Source organism: Neopsephotus bourkii, unplaced genomic scaffold (assembly GCF_033783945.1).
Source record: "Neopsephotus bourkii isolate Nb327-2 ecotype Australia unplaced genomic scaffold, CSIRO-AGI_Nbou_v1 NB_1036, whole genome shotgun sequence".
Taxonomy (NCBI): domain Eukaryota; kingdom Metazoa; phylum Chordata; class Aves; order Psittaciformes; family Psittacidae; genus Neopsephotus; species Neopsephotus bourkii.
In genome coordinates, this window is record NW_026901525.1 from 640295 (window position 1) to 661306 (window position 21012).

The 21012-nt window shown below is 48.5% G+C and overlaps 1 protein-coding gene across 7 annotated transcripts in view; it reads left to right on the forward strand.

Annotated features, from left to right (window-relative positions):
• PUM1 (pumilio RNA binding family member 1) overlaps positions 1 to 18578 on the forward strand; it is a 63459-nt gene extending 44881 nt beyond the window's left edge. For 4 of the 7 annotated variants that reach the window (XM_061360610.1, XM_061360614.1, XM_061360615.1 and 1 more), the window contains exons 14-22: positions 1753 to 1989; positions 5500 to 5767; positions 6303 to 6432; positions 7546 to 7680; positions 8979 to 9116; positions 10703 to 10828; positions 11758 to 11879; positions 13772 to 13964; positions 16705 to 18578. In XM_061360610.1, the coding sequence (XP_061216594.1) occupies positions 1753 to 1989; positions 5500 to 5767; positions 6303 to 6432; positions 7546 to 7680; positions 8979 to 9116; positions 10703 to 10828; positions 11758 to 11879; positions 13772 to 13964; positions 16705 to 16836 (1481 nt within the window). In that variant the 3' untranslated portion in view covers positions 16837 to 18578. The remainder of the gene's footprint in view (positions 1 to 1752; positions 1990 to 5499; positions 5768 to 6302; positions 6433 to 7545; positions 7681 to 8978; positions 9117 to 10702; positions 10829 to 11757; positions 11880 to 13771; positions 13965 to 16704) is intronic. The other 3 variants (XM_061360613.1, XM_061360616.1, XM_061360617.1) reach the window with 1 other exon arrangement.
• The last annotated feature ends 2434 nt before the right edge of the window (positions 18579 to 21012 follow it).

Below are 21012 nucleotides of genomic sequence, written 5' to 3' on the forward strand. Positions count from 1 at the left end.
GCTCCAAGCCCCTGTGTCCAACCTGGCCTTGAGCACTGCCAGGGATGGGGCAGCCACAGCTTCTCTGGGCACCCTGTGCCAGCGCCTCAGCACCCCCACAGGGAAGAGCTTCTGCCTAAGAGCTCAGCTCAGTCTCCCCTCGGGCAGGTTCAAGCCATTCCCCTTGGCCTGTCCCTACAGGCCCTTGTCCCAAGCCCCTCTCCAGGTTTCCTGGAGCTGCTCTAAGATCTCCCCTTCAGGAGCCTTCTCTTGTCCAGGCTCTCTCAGCCTGGAGATTAAATGGAAATGGAAGTTAAATCCGTGTAGATTAAATGGTGATTTTCCCTTAGCAATACTTTGGCTTTCAAAACGTGCAGCACTTGCTGGTGAAACTGCTTTTAGTAGATGATACAATTCGAAGTAGCAAAGTAATGAACTTGGTTGGTTATACATGTGATCAGTCATCTCCTTGTTGCTACAGATTAAGTTTTAAAACAGGTTTGGATGTCCTTGCCTTTACCTGCTGTGCTTGGTGGAGGCACTGGGCTAACAGGGATTGGCTCGGGAGCAGTATCCACCCATGTGCAAACTCTTCTTACCTCAGGATAATGTCTGAGTAACTTCTCATGACTTCAAAAAAGCTGACCTGAGGTGTTTTCCGTGCTTTATTCTAGGAGTTTTTTATCATACACCAAGAAAAGGTCATTTACTGTGGTTGCAAGAAATGCTCCACACGTTTTCTTTTGATTACTTTGTTATAGGCAGTTGGAGACAAAGTTTTTTCTCAGAATAAAGCCAAAGCAGAAAGATGTCTGTGGGTTGGGTATTTTTTATTCCTTAGGTTTGTGTTTTCTGAAGTACAACAATTGTTTTAATTACTGCTTAGGCTCAGAGGTAGTAATTATCCTGAATTTCCCTGCTTTCATCAGTGTAAGGGCAAGTTAACGCATGCCTTTTGAGCCTGCTCCATCCAAAAAGGCTGAGGCACATCCTGTCACTGCATCAAATCCCAGTGTTAAACACAAGTTGGTCTGGATATTTGTCTTAAGCCTGAGATTTGGAGCTATCTTGGTTTCAGGGAAACAGGATTCACCTTTTCTGTTTCAGTTTAACTCATTGAATTCAGTTAGGAGTTTGCTGAGTACCAAGATTCAGAAAACGTGTTTTCCCTCAACCAGTCAATAGAAATGTGAGGTTCTGGCTTCTGGAGCTTGTGTGCAGCTGTGAGAGATGCTTGGTTCATTACAGGTAACAGTTTCACCATTTATTAAGCAAGACTTTAATGCAAAATTGATCTTTTTCTCCTCAATTTGACAACACATTTAAAGAGTTTGTATTTGAGTATTGAGGCAATTCTTCAAAACCCATTGGGTTTGTGTGTTCAATCAACTTCCAATTCCCATCTCAGTGAAGTTGGTGCAAGCAGGAGCTGGTTTCTGATGTAGTGAATAGTGAACATGAGGATTCCAAGCAAACATACATGAAGCTGTACATGGTCTTGAGTAAATAGGAATGGATCAAATCTCATTTTGGATTTGGTTTAGCTCTGATGGCGAAAGAGTAAAGCCGGGATTCAGACTCATTTTTAACTAGGGGATTTATGCTTGATCATCAGATGTGGATTTAATGAATGCATTTCACTGGGGCCCATGCAACACCTGTAGGAAAAGAGCCTGGTGCTATATGGTTGCTAGTGGGTGCCCTTATTGGGGCTCTCTGGCTGTCTCAGCAGCTTGTTGACATCACCCAACTTGACTCTCTTCCTCTTTCCAGTTGCTAACTCCAACACGGGCAGTGGCTCCCGCCGAGACTCCCTTACAGGGAGCAGTGACCTGTACAAGAGGACATCCAGCAGTTTGACACCTATAGGACACAGTTTTTATAATGGCCTTGGGTTTTCCTCCTCTCCTGGACCTGTGGGAATGCCGCTGCCCAGCCAAGGACCTGGCCACTCGCAGACTCCACCACCTTCCTTATCCTCACATGGATCATCTTCAAGTTTAAACCTGGGTAAGAGCCACAGTGCAGCACTGCAGGTTGCTGCTGTGTTCTAGGTGTGACCACCCCTGCACCGTTGTGTAGGTGAGATACCTGCTGCAGAGGGGCTGCTCCTACTCCTGCAGCAGGGTCTCTGCTTGTGTAGAAGGAGATGAAACACTGAAGCAGGAGTTGTAGCATCCATGGTACAGAATCATAAGTCATTTAGGCTGGAAAAGACACTTAATATAATCAAGTCATGTGTTTGACTCTTGCAGCAGTTCAGCTGTAGATAGGAAGGTTTCATAGAATCAGAGAATCACAGAGTGGTTTGGGTTGGAAGGGACCCTAAAGCTTATCCAGTTCCAACCCTCTTGTGCTGTCCCTACAGGCCCTTGTCCAAAGCCCCTTTCCAGGTTGCTTGTAGCTCCTTTAAGCAGTGCAGCTGCTCTAAGGTCTCCTGTTAAGGAGCCTTCTCTTCTCCAGGCTGAACAAGCCCAGCTCTCTCAGCCTATCTTCAGCCTTCATGAGGTTTTCATGGTCCCACCTCTGTATTAGTTTTCCATTTGCTCATCCCTAAATTACAGGTAACATTCCCAAGTGTTTGAATAACAAACTTTTTCTTGCACAGATCTTGATAACAGCACTTACTGTGTGTTGCCCTGGATTAAAATAGAGAATTGATACAGAATAATAAACTTGTCAGATGGTTTAAAATAACCATTAAGTTTTCAATAAGGAATGAACTTAGAAGGCAGCTGCTTTTTCTAACCACAAGGTGCAATCTTATTTGGAACAGCACAGAGCTCTTGGCTCAGGATTTTGTGTGGTTGTGTTTGAAAATCTGCCATCAGTGTGGCCTTATCAAAAAGTACATTAATGCATGGGAGAGACTTCCTTAATTCTGGTAAGATGCATTACTGTATGCAGGCTGCATCTTCTGGAAGAGCTTCTAGTTGACCCAGAGCTCTTACCTGTAATAAAACAGATAAAGCAAATGTTAAAGAACAAAGCAGTGCTCACCTGAACTTCCTCAAGTGTTCATTTCCAGGCATTGTAAGCAAATAAGGTAGGTTATTCCTTTGTCTGCACCAATACTTGCTCAAAAATCTCTGGTTTTATCATTTATCTGCCTGGATTTAACAAAACTTGGTTATTAGAACAGTTTTCCATGCACTCGCAAAATGCTGTTTATCATGTTTATTACATGCCTGTGTGATAAATTGAATGCTGGCTAAAGGTTAGCATGGAGCAGTAATAAATATGATTTTAAGATCAAGTTTAGATTTACCATCTTCCCTTGTTCAGAGCTTTAATGGAATTGGAAGGGGTTTAGCTTTATTTATGCAGCCGTACAGGCCTGAAGCTGACAGTTAAATAGCTACAATAAATTAATGCTAAAGGCTAACCAGACTGCAAATCAGGCCCTAGAAAGAGTTTGTTACCCCTGCAGGCAGATAGAAGAATGAATCTTCAAAAGTGGCTCAGGGATGGGTCAGATCTATTGGAGAACAGACTGGAAGGAGAGAGGAGTTACCATTGACCTGGATGGGTTGTGCTCCAGAAGTCACTGTGGGCCTTCCAATCATGAGCTGCTCTGAGGTTTCTGGCCTTTGGTGCTTGACTGGTGGGTTTCAGAAGAGCTTGATTTGGGAAACCTGTCCCTGTTGTGGTCTCTTCATTCCCAGGATGATGTTCAGCATTTCCACTGGGAGACGTGGGAAGAAAACTGGAGTCATTTGTGGTTTGCTTTGAATCTCCAAAAAGATCAGAAGGTTTTTCTTGGAAAACCTCTGATGGAGACGTTTTCTGTACAAACTGTGCTTTCCCTCTCAGCTCTAGATAATTCATGGGTGACAGCAGTGTGAGGGCTGAACTCCTTCCTCTTGACAGCTCTTTGCTGGTGATCAGAAACTCATTTTCCATTGCTGTGACTCTGACTTGCTCCAGGCTTTCAAAAACAAGTAGTAATTCTGAGCTCTTGGAATGCCATGGATAACATAGGTACACCATTGCTGGGCTTCTCTCTGATGGTTTTCCTTTTACCTGTGCAGTGATTTACTGTTCCTTCACATAGCCTTGTGAGGAACATCACTTGGTCACTTTCTGGAGTTCTTGCTCAGTCAGGTCTATAGAGAAGATGATGGCCACACCATAGGTAAGGCAGAGATGTGAACAAGGAGCTCTCAAGTCTCCTTCTCCTTGAGAAAAGGCAGGTTTGGCACCAGCTCCATAGAAGTCAGAACATGTTTGCCCGGCTCAGAGGCAGGAGAACATAATTAGGCTGTTATCAGATACCCAATTCTCATGTAGTGTTTCCTGCATGGGAGCTTCCTCCAGGCGCTGCTGGAGCTGCAGAATGCAGCTCACTCAGCTCTTCCTTTAGGTCGTATTGATTTCAGGCACAGTTGTGTGTGCACCTGCAGGAGAAGGTCTGTTCCCTTTCACACATCCCCACCACTGTTTGCCCTGAAGGTCTCCCTTCTTTTGCCAGGGCTTCCCATCCTTGCCCTTTCTGTTCCCGTTGGCCTCTCAGCTGGCAGATTCCCATAGGATAACAGCAGTTTCCTTGGGAGGACTTTGTCCCACCTAGAACGTTCCTACTCGCTGGAGGCACCTTGTGGTCTGTGACCAGCAGAGGGATCCCGAGCCCTGCAGGAAAGGGAAGAGTCCTCCACTACAGCTTGGAATTCTGAAAGCTGATATGCAAGGAAGTGGTGTTTCAGGGTTTAAGCTGGTTCCTATCAGTGCACACAATGCACTGACTACATAGTGAATCATTGCATGTTCCCCCATCCCTGCTGTTGGGTAACAGGGTGGATTTTTAACGGGGTGGATATCTTCAGGGCATTTGTGAAAGCACAGATTTAAAAAGTATTTATTTATTGCTTTTAATTTCTTGTTATTTGCCTGTATTTATAATGATTTGGGGTTTTATTGCCTTATTGCTGCCTTTTTCTTGCCTAATTTCATCTTGATCCTGACTTCCATCCCCAGTGTGCTTCTTGCAATAGAATCACAGACTGGTTTGGATTGGAAAGGACCTTAAGATGATCCAGTTCCAGCTCCCTGCGTGAGCAGGGACACCTCACACTAGACCATCTCACCCAAAGCACTGTCCAACCTGGCCTTGAGCACTGCCAGGGATGGGGCAGCCACAGCTTCTCTGGGCAACCTGTGCCAGCACCTCAGCACCCTCACAGGGAAGAACTTCCTTATATCCAACCTGAACTTCCCCTGTTTCAGTTTAACCCCATTCCCCCTTGTCCTATCACTACAGTCCCTGATGAAGAGAAATCAGTCCTTGACACAGCAGCAGGGTAGGTGTGGAAAAACCTGAGGATGGAGGAAAGGGGAACTGGAAACAAGAAGTGAGCAAAAAGCTGCCAGTGCTGGGCTTGACATTTGTCTGGTTTAGACAGTTTTGACACACCAGAGGCTCTTCCAGCCTGTTCCTCACTGAAACCTGTTGCTGTTCCTAACTGAACACTGTGGATTGGTGCTGGACCACGTCCTCATCCAGCTGATGCGTTTTCCTTGCAGGAGGGCTCACAAACGGCAGCGGCCGCTACATCTCAGCTGCCCCTGGAGCTGAAGCCAAGTACCGCAGCGCCAGCAGTGCCTCCAGCCTCTTCAGCCCCAGCAGCACGCTCTTCCCTTCCTCCCGCCTGCGCTATGGGATGTCGGATGTGATGCCCTCCGGCCGGAGCAGGCTCCTTGAGGACTTCCGCAATAACCGCTACCCCAACTTACAGCTGAGGGAGATCGCTGGGCACATCATGGAGTTCTCCCAAGATCAGCACGGATCCAGGTGGGCTTAAAAACCTCGTGCTGAGGGGGAGGCTTTTGGGAAAGCTGCTCTTTGAGTCAGCATCGTTTGCAGTTTGCATCCCATCCTGAAGGAATGAGGCAGAACAGGGAAAAGGAGGTGTGAAGAGCCAAGTGGTGGAACACTCTGAGCCTTCTTTTTAAAGGCTGCCTGGGTACCAGTGGGGATAGTAGGAGTTCCTCCTCTAATGAGGAGCTTGCTTGCTTTGCAGCTTGCTAGCTAGGCCCACTGGTGTAGCTTAACTCATTGGAAAGAGCTTTCTGGACACAAGACTTTGATGCACTACTCTGTTGAGATCCGCTTTGCTTGGAATGAGGAGGTTTTTGGGGTACCAATGATGTGTGGCCATGGACCTCATGGCTGCCACCACGCTCAGATCTCAGATTACTGGATAAGGTGACTGCGTCTAAGATTTGCTTTGCAGGAGCTTAGTGCATGAGGCTCTTGGAAGGGTTTGGATTAACAGCTGTGTAGAGGGTGTATGTGCCAGCAGCATCACGCCAGCCCTGTTTTCCAGGTTTATTCAGCTGAAACTGGAGCGTGCAACCCCAGCAGAACGTCAGCTCGTGTTCAATGAGATCCTCCAGGCAGCCTATCAGTTGATGGTCGATGTGTTTGGGAATTACGTCATCCAGAAGTTCTTTGAAGTAAGTCCATGTTCCCCTGCAAGTGTTACTCTGCCCCATGTTGTCCCGACGTATTGGATGAGCTCATAGAAACCCTGATTTTTGGCTAAACCAGTGGGTATCTGTCAGCACTGCTGTCATCTCCTCCCCCTGGGCTGTTGCATCGTTCCTGTTGAGGGAAGATTGGGAGATGTGGGAGATTCATGTGAAAAGGAACACTTTGCTCGGAGATGCAGGAGGTGTAGGAATAAATAGCCACATACCCAGGAGGTGTAGGTCCAACAAAGCATTCATGGGTGCTGTGCTGAGCTGTCAGTACTCGTGTTTAGGAGCAAAAGAGAAACTTTCCCAGTGAACAGAATCCAGTGGAGCGAATCATGATGGTGTCACACCAGGAGGCTGGGCAGACACACATCTCTCCTTCAAACGGGGCTGTTCCTTCCCCACCATGCCATTGTGGTTCTTCTGTCCAGTAGTTTTATACTGACCTTGTCAAGGGTTAGAGAGCTGGCACATCTCACCCCAGTGGCTCCAGCACCTGTGACTTGAGTTAGTTTCACATGTTGGGCATGTCTGACAGACAAAGAACAGACCCTTGGCTTGTGCCTCTTTACATCCGTTGAGGTGTCATGGGTGCTTTCCTTCTCTTCCATAGGCACAGTGTTTCTAGTTTATCACTGCAGTGTGACAGCAGGGGAGGGCTGCTGTGACACTTGGCCACTTGAGGGTTTTCATACACTCAGGTTTGGGTTGAAGGGACCTTAAAGCTCATCCAGTTCCAGCCCCTGCCACAGGCAGGGACCCCTTCCACTGGAGCAGCTTGCTCCAAGCCCCTGTGTCCAACCTGGCCTTGAGCACTGCCAGGGATGGGGCAGCCACAGCTTCTCTGGGCACCCTGTGCCAGCGCCTCAGCACCCTCACAGGGAAGAGCTTCTGCCTAAGAGCTCAGCTCAGTCTCCCCTTGGGCAGGTTCAAGCCATTCCCCTTGGCCTGTCCCTACAGGCCCTTGTCCCAAGCCCCTCTCCAGGTTTCCTGCAACCCCTTTAGGTACTGGAGCTCCTCTAAGGTCTACCCTTCAGGAGCCTTCTCTTCTCCAAGTTCTGTGCTTATAGTGATTGGTTTTCATCTCCCCAGTTTGGAAGCCTGGAACAGAAGTTGGCTTTGGCAGAACGTATCCGTGGGCATGTTCTGTCCCTGGCTCTGCAGATGTACGGCTGTAGGGTGATCCAGAAGGCCCTGGAGTTTATTCCCCCAGACCAGCAGGTAATTGTAAGTCTCAATTTTAACTTTCTTCTTGATGTTTAACGTTCCTTGCCCTTTGGTACCTGACCTGTGACCTCCTGTTTCCTCTTGTGGCTGGTGTTCTTTTGGTTTGGTTTATGGCATGGTTGTCCTGTTCCCCGTGCATGAGAAGTACGTGACACCATTCTTGGGTCTCGTTGTCATCTCCTTGTTCCACTTAACTGACAGTGGCGTTGGTTGTCTGTTAATTCCCTGAAATCAGATTATGCATGTAGGGGAAACTGAGAATGATGGTGAATTAAAGGATATTTTTAAATCCCTTGATGGAAGCAGTGCCAGGGTTTTGCCTTTAATATACGCTGAGATATCACTGCTTTGATATGTGGGTCAATACTCTGCTTTCCTGCAGTGAGTAATTCCTGCTCATACAGGAGTTCCTTTCGAGCCTGGCCTGGTGTTACAGAGATGTGGTGATAGCCAGAGTCCCACTCAGAGCTCATTAATAAAGCAGTTCCTCAAGGGTTTTATGAGCAAATGAATTATGAGAAACACACAGGGCAAGCCAGCTAATAAAGGTGTTGGGAATCATGATGCAGGAATCTCAATGTAGGTTATTACATTGAAAACTGAACGAGGCTTCAGGAACGCTCATTCCCTGTAGGCTGAGCTGGAGCAAAGCTGCTGCTGCTGCTGCAGCAGGGTGGTGGCCAGGGTTTGCCATTGGCTTCCTCCAGAATGGTGGTTTTGAGGCCTCTCTGCTCCTGGGTTTGTGCCAGCTGCAAACCTGAACTCAGCTGCTTTTGGAGTACCCAAAGCTGTCATTCTCTGTTTTCTGATGGTGAAGGTTTTGGCCTGCACGTGTGGTCCATTGGTCACAGCTAAACTTCACCTGCTCATTCCTTCATCAACTCGCAGCACTAACTCGCTGTGTAAAATACTAGCAAGTTCTTACCCTATTGTAATCACACATGAAGCTGAAGCACAAATTAGTTCATGAAGTTTGGGCATTTGAGAGTTCTTTCTCCTGGAGGGAGCAGAGGAGGGAATGGGGGATGAGCAGTATCATTGTGGATCACGAGATCTGGATGCTCGTAAGAGGACACCCATGTTTAATGAAAGAAGGGCTTTATCTTCCATTCATCGTAGTCTTGGTGTTTCTGGAGCACATCGAGCTTCACCTCAACACCTGGAGAGCTTCCAGTTGGAAATCCATGGTGCATCCTTCATCCCGTTCATATTCATGGCCCCATTCAGCAGTGCAAACTTTGCATTTCTCAGCCGTGAGCCCTGCTGGTGCTTTCTGTTTGTCTTTCTCTCCCCAATAGAACGAGATGGTTCGGGAGTTGGATGGCCACGTCCTCAAGTGTGTGAAGGACCAGAACGGTAATCACGTGGTGCAGAAGTGTATTGAGTGTGTGCAGCCTCAGTCCCTGCAGTTCATCATCGACGCCTTTAAGGGACAGGTAAGGCCTTGACCTCTCATCTTTGTATCCTTATGTGTTGCTTTGAATAGTGTGAGAGTGGCTGTAGCTTGTTCAACCATTATGCATTTCAGGAGGTATCACTCGCAAGGTTAATGCAGCAGCATTAGGGAACCTGAAATCTCTTGGTCGTGTCTCTGTTACCATTTTTGTGCAGGTATATCACAGGAAAGCATCCTTGCAAAACCCTGTTTGCCTGGAAAATCAGGTATTTCTGACTGATGGAGGGGAAAGCAAATCTCTTGCTAATCTGTCTTCATAGTGAAGGTGGTGAGCAGGGTTTAGTGATGGGTATAGCAGTCTCCCAGTATGATCCCTGGCTGTGAGGATGCCTTATGGGGCTGCTGCTTCCCAAGGGTCTGTGCTGAGAGGAGAAACAGGAATTGCATCTAGAAAGGGCAGTTTCTTGCGCTTCATTTTCCTGTTTTTTCTTGTATCCTCTCCTGAATTGATGTCCTGGCTCTTAGCTGTGCAGCTGGATTTATTCTGCCCATAGTCAGCTTCTCTTCCATTACAAAAGCACTGGTTTGGGTGTTTCCAACTTCAGTTTAATTGGCTTTGGAGGGGCATTTTGAAGTATTGAGGGTTTTGCCACTGGGATGTGAGGGTAGCCTGGGGTTATTATAGCAGGAACCAGCTTTATTCATTTGGCTGCTGCTGAAACAGCAGGGAAAGTGGGGACTTGCTTGGCTGTGTCAGAACAAGCAGGGCTCGAGCTGGAAACTTGCTCAGCAGATTTGCTGGTTAAGAGTTTAGCTTTGCACCTTCCACTAGGGAACTGGGTAAAGCCAAAATACCTCTGTGAGCTTGGCTGATGGCATTGGTGCTTCCTTGACCTGTTGTTCCAGTTTCATCTGAACTTGCATATGGGAGGTTAAAGCCATCACCTCAAGACTCTTCCTGCAGTTTAATTGCACTTCAAATCCTGTTTTCTTGCACAGTTTACTCAATAGTTATTAAAAATGTGTAGAATGTCAATTTAACTTCAGTGCTTGGATTTGCTGCTTTCGGTCATTTTAAGCAGCCAAATGGGACTTTGTGCAGCAGTAATAAAATGTGTCATGTTCTTAGCAACAGCTTTGGTAATCCGTTAGAAATGAGAACGAAGGTTCTTTGTTGTCTCTTCTCTAAGCACAGCTTTTAAACAAATCCACAGAGTTGAGAGAAATCCTTTGCTGAGCATCTTTAACTTGTCTGGTTCAGACCATTTCTTACATGGCTTCAGATATGTCTTTGGCAAAGTGTGCTGGGTTTATTCTTCTGAAGCAGTGTTTAATAAGGCCTGGTTATCCTGGTGTTCTTTGTATTAATAAAGAGGCTTTAGCACTTGTTTCCCTCTTCGATGAAAGGGCAAGCTGCAGCACAGGTAGGGATGTGATCACCGGGTACCCCTGTGGCAGTGGGGCTTAGATGCTTCCAGTTCATGCAATCCAGAGCTGTAAACTGGCATTACCTCCCATTCCCGGGAAAACCTGCCATGTGTTCACTTAATTCCAAAAGGTTTCTAGGATTCCCAAAGACTAACAGCAGTCTTGCTGCCTGTGCTTGCCTGTCCTTGTTGAACGCAGGTTTTTGCCTTGTCGACACATCCATATGGCTGCCGTGTGATCCAGAGGATCCTTGAGCACTGTCTTCCTGAGCAGACCCTTCCCATCCTGGAGGAACTTCACCAACACACCGAGCAGCTCGTTCAGGTCAGTGTGGGAAAGGGGAATGCAGGTGCTGTGAGGTGTTTCTCAGGTACTGCTTTGTATTAGGAAAGCTTTCTGGCATCCTGTTTTGGGACTGGTGCTGGACACACTGGTGGGAACACAGGGATGCGGTCCCTGAGGAGGAATGGGAAGGAAGAGCATCATTGTTGTTTTGGCTATGTGCAAATATCCATCAGGTATCAAAGTTGTAGTTACTTCCTTTATTGAAAAGGAGCTTAAGTATTGAGTGGGTGCATGTCCTAATGCTTCACTCCAGGCATTACCATGCAGGTAAGATCGAAGAGGAGTAAGAGTAGAAAGTGCCAAGTATGCACTTAAAGTATGTTGGTTTTATGCAGACCCCCTTCCTGGTTGTCTTTGCTCTTCCTGAGGACTTGTTTTGCACAGATCTGGGTATTGGGGCACAGTGGATATAACAGCAAATGAGCCCATCCCATATGCAACCTGGGTATTTAGCAGATGCAAAATGGGAAGAGGTTGGGCATGGAGGGGAAGCATCAGGTCATGCCTCTGGTACTGTCAACTGGGAGAAAACACTTTGTGACCTGAACACACACACACACAATGTGAACGTGCATGGGAACAGTCCCCCCTAGCTGGAACCATGGCACAGCCCTCCAAGGACACATGATTTGGTGTGTCTGAGCCTGGAGAAAGCAAAGAAACTTGCAATAAGCAGAGTATTGACATTTCATGCTGTAATTTGTACACAGATGTAGCATTTTACCCCCTGCTGAAGCTCTAGCATGCACATTGCTGTAGAAGTAGAAAGTATTGACATGATCTGTACAGTAGATACTTTAAGTAGTGTTTAGTTCAAACTTGTAAGTCTTAATGCACAGTGGGAACTAGTTTGATATTAATGGTTCCTGTCCACGTTTTGTCACACACTTCTGCTGTCTCTCAAACAGGATCAGTATGGGAACTATGTTATCCAGCATGTACTAGAACATGGTCGGCCCGAGGATAAGAGCAAGATTGTAGCAGAAATTAGAGGCAACGTGCTGGTGTTGAGTCAACATAAATTTGCTAGGTATGAATTTGTTCCTTAAAGTCTCCACGCCCTGTGGGAGCATGGACACATGCTGGAGGTGCCCAAGAGTTAGGGGTGGGGTGCAGGGAGGTGAGAGGAGGTGAAAAGAGCTTTTTGCTTAACAACAGAATGCTATTTATAACTGCTTATAAAGTGGAATGAGTGACTGGTGAGGTAAGTGTTTCTGGTCATGAAGGAGGATGGAGACGTGGAGGAGCAGCTCTAATCCAGTCCCGGAATGTGACCATGACTTTTGCTGTGTGTTGGCTTAATTTTGGTTTGGTGGTTTTGAAGTGGTCACTATCCCTTGGTTAGTAACATGCCATCAGAGCATTTCACTGCTCCTGGGATGCTGGGTCAAGCCACATGGGAATTCGGGAAGTCCATGTAGCCACAATCCTCTTTTCATCTCACTTTTCATGGGAGAAGCTGGGCTTTTTACTTGTCAAGTCTTGCAGTCCCTTTGGAGACACATGCAGCGTGATGGATGCCCTCTTAGGGAAGCTGCAGCAGTCTGGGATTGTTGGTCCAGATACTCCAGAGCTACACATGGGGAGAAGCAAAATCCACCTTAGTGGATGTCAAGGCAAAGTTGTACTTCCCATGTTTGTAAATTCCTTTTGTGTGTGTTTCTGGCCTTTGGAACGTGAAGACTGAGCTCCTCAAAGGCTCAGCATTCCCCCCTTTTTATGATTAGTGAAACAGAGCTTTAATACTTGCAGACACAAGGGAAGTGTAACATTAAGAATTAGAAGAGAGCGCTCTTAATGTTGTTATTCAGATTCCTCTCTTCCTGACTTGCCTTGCTCTTTTAATTCCTAAACTTCTTTCCACGTGGAGCATTAACCTAGTGTAAGGTGTCCCCTGAGCTGAGCACTAGCTGAGGCAAACCACTTGGTGATTTTGTGATTCCAGGGATGTGGAAGATAGGACTAGAAAACTCCTCATCCCCTTTCATGTATCCTGTTTAACCTGGCTTCCTGGAGAGCAGAGGCCAGTCTTCTAATATATTAAGGAATTTTGGGAGTGCTCTGCTTTTGCTAAGATCTTAAGTTCCTGAATAAGCATTTCCCTGTTGTTCTGACCTTGGGACTCTGTTCCTGTCGAGGTCCAGCACTGAGAAAACCAAACAAAGAACAACTCACCCGCTTCTCTAATGGGTGTGTTGAGACCAGATGCTGATCTCAAACACAGCATCACTCAGAGTTGTACAAATTAGGGTGAAATAAAACCTGAACCAGTCCTTTATCTGAATTCCCACTTGGATCCCAAGCTTTTCTATTCCGTGTTGCTGAGCTACTGTGCCAGCACATAGAATCATAGAATCAGCCAGGTTGGAAAAGCCCTTTAAGCTCATCCAGTCCAACCATTCCCCAGCACTGCCAAGGCCACCCCTAACCCATGGCACTGAGGCGCCATCTCCACGCTGTGTGAACACTTGCAGGGATGGTGTCTCCAGCCCTGCCCTGGGCAGCCTGTTCCAATGCCTGAGCACCCTCTGGGGCAGGAATTGTTCCTCAGCTCCATCTAAACCTGCCCTGGTGCAGCTTGAGGCCGTTTCCTCTTGTCCCATCCCTTGTTCCTTGGGAGCAGAGCCCAGCCCCTCCTGGCTCCATCCTCCTGTCAGGCAGTTGTAGGGAGCCATCAGGTCCCCCTGAGCCTTCTCCAGACTGAACCCCCCAGGTCCCTTAGCCATTCCCTGTCACACTTGTGCTCCAGGCCCTGCACCAGCTCTGTTGCCCATCTCTGGACCCTCTCTAGCATCACTCTCTTGTAGCGAGGAGCACCAAATGGTCTGCCCTTGCTATTAGGAAGAGATCTCCTTGGGGTTGGAGGGGAAGCCCAGTGGAGACATTGCACGCCCACAGATTGTCCTTCTCCTGTTGTTACAGCAACGTGGTGGAGAAGTGCGTCACTCACGCCTCCCGCACGGAGCGTGCCATGTTGATCGATGAGGTGTGCACTATGAACGACGGCCCTCACAGTGCCTTATACACCATGATGAAAGATCAGTACGCCAACTACGTGGTGCAGAAGATGATTGATGTGGCAGAGCCAGCTCAGCGGAAGATTGTCATGCACAAGGTAAGCCCCTGCCATCGATGGAGAAGGATGTAGAGGGCTCCTCAGGATTGCTTTTGCCATTAGCATTTCCTAACGACAGTGGTTTCAAAGCTGGGTATGTATGATCTATATACTTCGGGTAGGAGCTGGAAGATGAAAATGTGAAATAATGAGATGCCATTTGGACTTAAAACAAGCTGGTTGCTTCTAGCAATCTCTGCTGACCTAGTAACCTACTTCTACACTAGCAAATGCTGCTAAAAACCATCAGTATTCTCTGCAGCAGCACTGTTGGAGCCTGGCGAGGGGCCTCCAAAGGTCTGGTGATGGCAACACGCTCGTCCTCACTGAGGACAGTGTTCATGGATGAGAGCAGCTCGGTGCAGCTGAGCCAGACCTGTGCACACCCATGGCACAAACCTTCTCCCTTTGTGTCCTTGCCCTCCAGCCCTGTTAGGGTGGTTGGGTAGCTGTGACACTGCACTGATGTGCTGCTGCTGTGCTTGCAGCTCCTGATCAAATCCTTATTGCTCAGGTTTGAATATGGTTCTGATGACAGACTTCATAGAATCCCAGACTGGTCCAGTTCCAACCCCCGCCACGGGCAGGGACACCTTCCACTAGAGCAGCTTGCTCCAAGCCCCCGTGTCCAGCCTGACCTTAAGCACATCCACAGTTTAGCTTCGTGCTACAGGGTTTGAAACATAACAGTTTCAGGGCTTCATATTTGTCAAAAAAGAAGACATTTTGGACTGAAACAGGCATTGCTGCTGGTCCTGCCTCCCAGGGCTGTTCTCCTGCTGCCCCAGGGGCAAGAAGTGCTAGAAATCAGGTGATAGCTTCATTTTCCTGCTTTTAAGGGTCACATTTGTGGGTCTTTGTGCTTGCAATGAATGGGAGAACCCAGGCTTTTGGATGTGTGGTGGAGCTGAGCTGGTTTTCTGCAGTCACATGTGTTTGGGTGTGTTACTCTGTACAGAATAGCAGCTACAGCCAGACCTCTTGTTAGAAATGAAATACTAACACTGGCTGGGGAAACCCACATTTATGTATTTATCAAAGGAACAACTGTGAGAGGTGTCAGGTATTTGCATCCCGATGAAATCAAGTGTGTTTAAGAATCCTTGAGGAAAACAGACCAAGTGATTTCCGTATAGAGAAGTGGGTATTATCGGCATGAGGGAGCTGATTTTTCCCTACACAAGGCAGTTAATCAGTGGATAAACACCACACTTGCAGCGAAAACAATCTTCAGGGGGGTTAATTCTTCACTTTAGGAGTCATTCAGAGTCGTTCTTTGAAACCCAAATCTGCATTAGTCCAAAAGAAATTATAAAGGTAATGAAAATACATGGCGAGAATGACCTGTGGCTTTGCTGATCTATATATAGAGGTGTGTATATTAGAGTAACATAGAGATGATCTTTACTGACATGTTCTTCCCTGTCAAGCAAAGTCTTTTGAATAAAATGCCAATCAGATTATCAGTGTGGCTGTCAGAAATAGAAGTGGGATGACAGCTAAACAGGACTGAGTGCAAATGAAGGAGCTCAGCCACGAGCTGAATGGAAGCCTGGGAAAAGTGAGTGTACCATGGAATCCCAGCCTGGGTTGGGTTGGAAAGGGCCTTAAAGCTCGTCCGGTTCCAACCCGCATCGGCTGTTGCTTTTGGGTTGTGAAAACGGCTGTTGGCACAAAGCAGGAGTTTGTGGTGGTGTTAAAGACATCTCTTAAAGCTTAAAAGTCATTTTAACAGTTCTGTCAGTTAAAAAAAGTCTTAGAAATGAAGAGGAACAAAGAAGGAAGGATTTTACCTGGGGACCTTTCCGCTCCCTAACCTCAGAGCAGCAGTCAGACCTTGGAAATGGGATGTGGCAGTGGCTGGAGCATCCATTTCTGACTGTTACAAGGTGGATCCTTAGAGTGAAATAGGAATTTAAACAGCTAGAAGCTGAGTCAGTGAAGTAGGCTGAAGTTGGGGGGGATTACCCATGGGAGTGTTCTGTTTGGTCCTGGCTTAGGCAGGTAATGGCGCTGTGCTGCTTGAGGAGCGCATCCTGTTCCGGCTGTTTCCTCATCATCCCATCTGCAGCTGTGAAGCAGAGCAGGCACAGGGCAGAGTGAAAACTCCACTGTACATGGATTCCTGAGGGAGCAAGCTGGTGGTGTGTGGTATTTCTCATCTAGTGAGGAAAATGAATTGCTCTGATGTCTCGTTCCTCTGGAACTGTCCAGGAGATCGTCAGCAGCGTGATAAAGGGAGAGCTTACAGCAGCACCAGTGCCTAAAGGGGCTGCAGGAAACCTGGAGAGGGGCTTGGGACAAGGAATGTAGGGACAGGCCAAGGGGAATGGTTTTAACCTGCCCGAGGGGAGACTGAGCTGAGCTCTTAGGCAGAAGCTCTTCCCTGTGAGGGTGCTGAGGCGCTGGCACAGGGTGCCCAGAGAAGCTGTGGCTGCCCCATCCCTGGCAGTGCTCAAGGCCAGGTTGGACACAGGGGCTTGGAGCAAGCTGCTCCAGTGGAAGGGGTCCCTGCCCGTGGCAGGGGTTGGAGCTGGAGGAGCTTTAAGGTCCCTTCCAACACAAACCAGGCTGGGATTCCATGGCTCTAATTAACGTGATTGCAGCAAACAGCACGTTAGTATTGCAGGCACTGTGGTCTGTTGGTCTCCTGACCAGGCAGCACCCGGAGCTCACCCAGGATTGCCATGCCCATAATTCAGGTCCTTTAAGCTTCACTCTCTCTTCTTTTACCTCCCAGATCCGGCCTCACATCGCCACCCTGCGCAAGTACACCTATGGCAAACACATCCTGGCCAAGCTGGAGAAATACTACATGAAGAACGGGGTGGACCTGGGGCCTATTTGTGGTCCCCCAAATGGCATCATCTGAGGTGGTGCGTCGGGGAGCAGCACCCTGGGCCCCGCCAACCAGCAACCGCTGCGATTCCAGTCCACAGGCAGAAAAGGTTTAAAATGGTTGCTACAAACAAAAAAAAAAACGAGAAGAAAAAAAAAAAACACACAAAAAAAAACATGAAAAGCCTTTGTAAATTTCTTTAATTTTATTATGCATAACATGTACTAATTATTTTTTTTAATTAACTAATTGCCCTGCTGTTTTACCAGTGTATAGAATACTTGTACATAGGGATCCAATGTACATGGAAAGGCCACGTTTTTGTTCACTGTTGTATCTATATTCCAATTGTGGAAACTTTCAGGGTGGTTGGTTTGAAGAAAAACAAAGAGAAAAAACAAAACACCCAGGTTTTAATTGACCCTCCCTAGAGGGAGCTTTGTGCACATCCCTCTTGGGTTGGTTTCCTTCTCTTTTTAGTCCCAACTTGAGCCGACACAGAAAAGGCTGAATCTTAGTCCAAGAGCGCCTTGGACGCTGTTAATAAAAGTGTGGAAAGAAATCAACTCGCTGCAGTTTTAAACAAAGAATGAAGTTTTTGAAACTTTTTAATTGCTTTTTTTTTTTTTTTTCCTTTGGTTGTTGTTATTTTTGGTTGGTTTTTCCTCTTCTTTTGTGGAGTAGAACACGCTGAAGGAGGGGAGTTTAGCTGGTGGCTGGGGGGACAAGGCGATGCGCGCCCCACCAGGTTTTAATGCAAGGGCGGGTGTACCTCGTCCTGTTAACGGTGAGAGACACCATTTGATTACATAGCATGAGGAAAACAAAATCCAACTCAGCTTTGGTCTTGCTTCTATAAATATATAGTGTATACTTGGTGTAGACTTTACATATATAAAAATTTGTAGTATTTTCTTGTTTTGATGTCTGATCTGTATCTATAATGTACCCTAGTAGTGGAACATACTTCTGACTGTACAATTGTACATTTGTAAACCTCTGTAATGTAAATGTGGAGAAGTTTGACTCGACATCGAACCCGTTTTTTGGTAAGAAAACAAGAAAACAAAAAGAGAATTAGCCAAACCTGTGCATTTCAGTGTATATTCACACCTTTTATGGTCGTAGCATATAGTGTTGTATATTGTAAATTGTAATTTCAACCAGAAGTAAATTTTCTTTTTCTTTGGAAGGAAATGTTCTCTTTATACAGCCTAGTTCATGTGGACAAGCAAAAAGAGTAACAAGAGATGCTTGGTTTTCTTTGTCACCTCGTTGGACGGTAGCGACCCTTTCTAAATGTTCTACACCCCCCCCCATTCAGTTCCAAATAGTGGTTTTTTTGACTCTTACAAAGTAATGGTTTTTGCTTCTTTTTGTGACAGTAAGAAACAAGAAGTGCAGAAGTTCCGGCTCCCCCTGTTTTTTTCCTTACAATCAGAGCCCCTTTTCACCTTGTAAAGTGTGAATCACCTCCCCTTTTTGTACAGAAGATGAACTGTATTTTGCATTTTGTCTACTTGTAAGTGAATGTAACATACTGTCAATTTTCCTTGTTTGAATATAGACTTGTAACACTACACGGTGTACATTTACAGAGCCTTGTGTATATTTCCAATGAAACTTTTTTGCAAGCACACTTGTAACCATATGTGTATAATTAACAAACCTGTGTATGCTTATGCCTGGGCGCCTATTTTTTGTAACTCTTGTGTAGATTGTCTCTAAACAACGTGTGATCTTTATTTTGAAAAATACAGAACTTTGGAATCTGGCTCCGTGGTTGCTTCCGACGCCTCCAGCATCCGCATCCCTGTGTCTGAGCCCCGTTTGAGGAGCAATGGGTGCGTGATGGGAATGAAGAGCACAGTGACCCCGTGGCCATTCCTCCTCCCTGAGCCTCTGGGATTCTGCACTCTGCTCTTCCCTGTGAGGGTGCTGAGGCACAGGGTGCCCAGAGAAGCTGTGGCTGCCCCATCCCTGGCAGTGCTCAAGGCCAGGTTGGACACAGGGGCTTGGAGCAAGCTGCTCCAGTGGAAGGGGTCCCTGCCCCATGGTTGGAACCGGATGAGCTCCAAGCTCCCTTCAACCCATTCCATGACCCTGTTTTGGCAGTTTGCATCCCCCTTGCTTTGAGCAAGTCTCTCCTCAGGGCCTGTATGGACTTGTAGCACCCGCAGCCTCCATCCTCTAAGCTGGAGATGAGCAACGGGCTCTTGGCTGCGTTGAGTGCAGCGCAGAGCAGGGTAGGGAAAGGATCCTCTGCTGCCTCTCATCTGAGGTGTGCTCTGAGTTGCTGCTCTGGCTGCAGGTGGGTCAGGGCCCTGTGGAGTTGTTCCTTCCTCATCCTCTTCTTCACCTTCAGGGTGTGGGGAGCAGGGAGCTGCTCCCAGCAGGCATGGAGGGGATGCCCCAGCAGCACCCAGTGATGGTTCCTTGGTCATGGGAGGTGTGAGGAAAGCAAAGCAAGCACCGAGCTCGTGTTCCTGAGGACTTTGCTCTGTGCCCAGGAGCGATGTTGGGCCTGGGGCTGCCTGCACTGTGTCTTTGTGCCCTCATTCCCTGTCTCAGCATAGCCCCAGCTCTGTTTCATCCCTGTGCCATTGCCCAGGACTCGGGATGTGGGGAGAAAGCAGCCTCCAGCAGTGGGTCCTCGCCTTCCTCACCCATTATTCGCTGTAGAGAGGAGCTGAGCTGGGCTTTGAGCCCTTTCCCCTGGCTTGGAAGGTCCTTCCCATCAGCCGGGGTCCCTCCTGCCACCCCGGATCCATCACCTCCTCCGAGACCCATCGCACTCACCCTGCCCTCGCAGAACCGGATCCCCCTTTCCCAGCATGGGGTGGAACCGACCCGGTGCCAGCAGCACCCCCCCTGAACCCCGATTCTCGTGTCCAGGCCCCCCCCCGCCCCCTCGGTGGGGACCCGCAGGGCTCCGGCCTCCATCCTGCGGGCTCCATCCGGACCCTGCAGCGGTGGCCGCGGCCACGGCGGGGCGGTGCAGCCCCGGCAACGGCAGCAGCAGCAGCAACGGGGACCCTCAGGACCCGCTCCCCCCCCCGCCCCGCTGCCTTTCTGCACCCCCAAAGCCTCTCCCCCGCTTCCCGCTGATGCTATTGATGCGCTTTGGCATTCAATGATTGTTAATTTGGCTCCTGCTAATTACAGCGTAATTAAAATGGAGAGAAACGGCTCAGGTGGGACCCCCGAGGCAGAGCCCCCCAAAGGGGAGGCTGCTCCCAGTTTCCCAGCAAGCAGGGAGCAGGAGGATGCTCGTGTGGGAAGTGTCCGGGTGCTCCCCATCCCAAAGCTCCGGTTTTAGCTGAATCTCATCCAACCCCAGCCTGGGTTGGGTTGGAAGGGACCTTAAAGCTCCTCCAGCTCCAACCCCTGCCATGGCAGGGACCCCTTCCACTGGAGCAGCTTGCTCCAAGCCCCTGTGTCCAACCTGGCCTTGAGCACTGCCAGGGATGGGGCAGCCACAGCTTCTCTGGAGCTCCTCAGCACCCTCACAGGGCATTCGGCTGGTGCCCCCCTAACCGGGCCCTGTATGTTTCCCATTCATATGAGGGGTTTTATGACAACCCCAGGGCAGTTTTAGGCTTTCACAACGAGTGCATGAACGCCATCAGGAGCAGTTCCATGGTGACAAGTGGCTCCATCCCATCCCATCCCATCCCGCCTGCTCCCAGCTCACCCACAGCTACGGCCTCCTGGACCCATCGGGGTGGCTGAAGGCCACGATCACCCCAGGGTCACCCCGTGGAAGTCACTGCCCCGCGCTCTGACCCCATTGCTTTCCCTCTGGTTCTGGAAGGGGAAACCGAGGCAGGGGCTGTGGCGCTGCCTGGCAGCGGGTCCCAGGGGATCCCTGGTACCCCAGGGGTGACCGAGGGGCCATGGAGCAGGGCAGGGGGGGTCTCATCACAGAGATGCATCCCAGGGGGTTCCTCTCCCCCATCTGCCCTGGGGTGATGCCCCCGACACCCCCATCTGCCTGTGGAGCCCCCCAGATCCTCCTGCATCCCCCCATTGCCTCAGCATCACCCCGTCTACCTCTGGACCCCCCATCCTGCCCTAATCCCCTCTTTTCTTTCCCCCAGTGCATCCCATCTATCCCTGGTTCCCCCAATACACCCTAGTTCCCCCCCTTTTATGTACCCCAGGCTCTCCCATGCTTACTCCTGAGCCCCACAACTGCCCCTGAGTTCC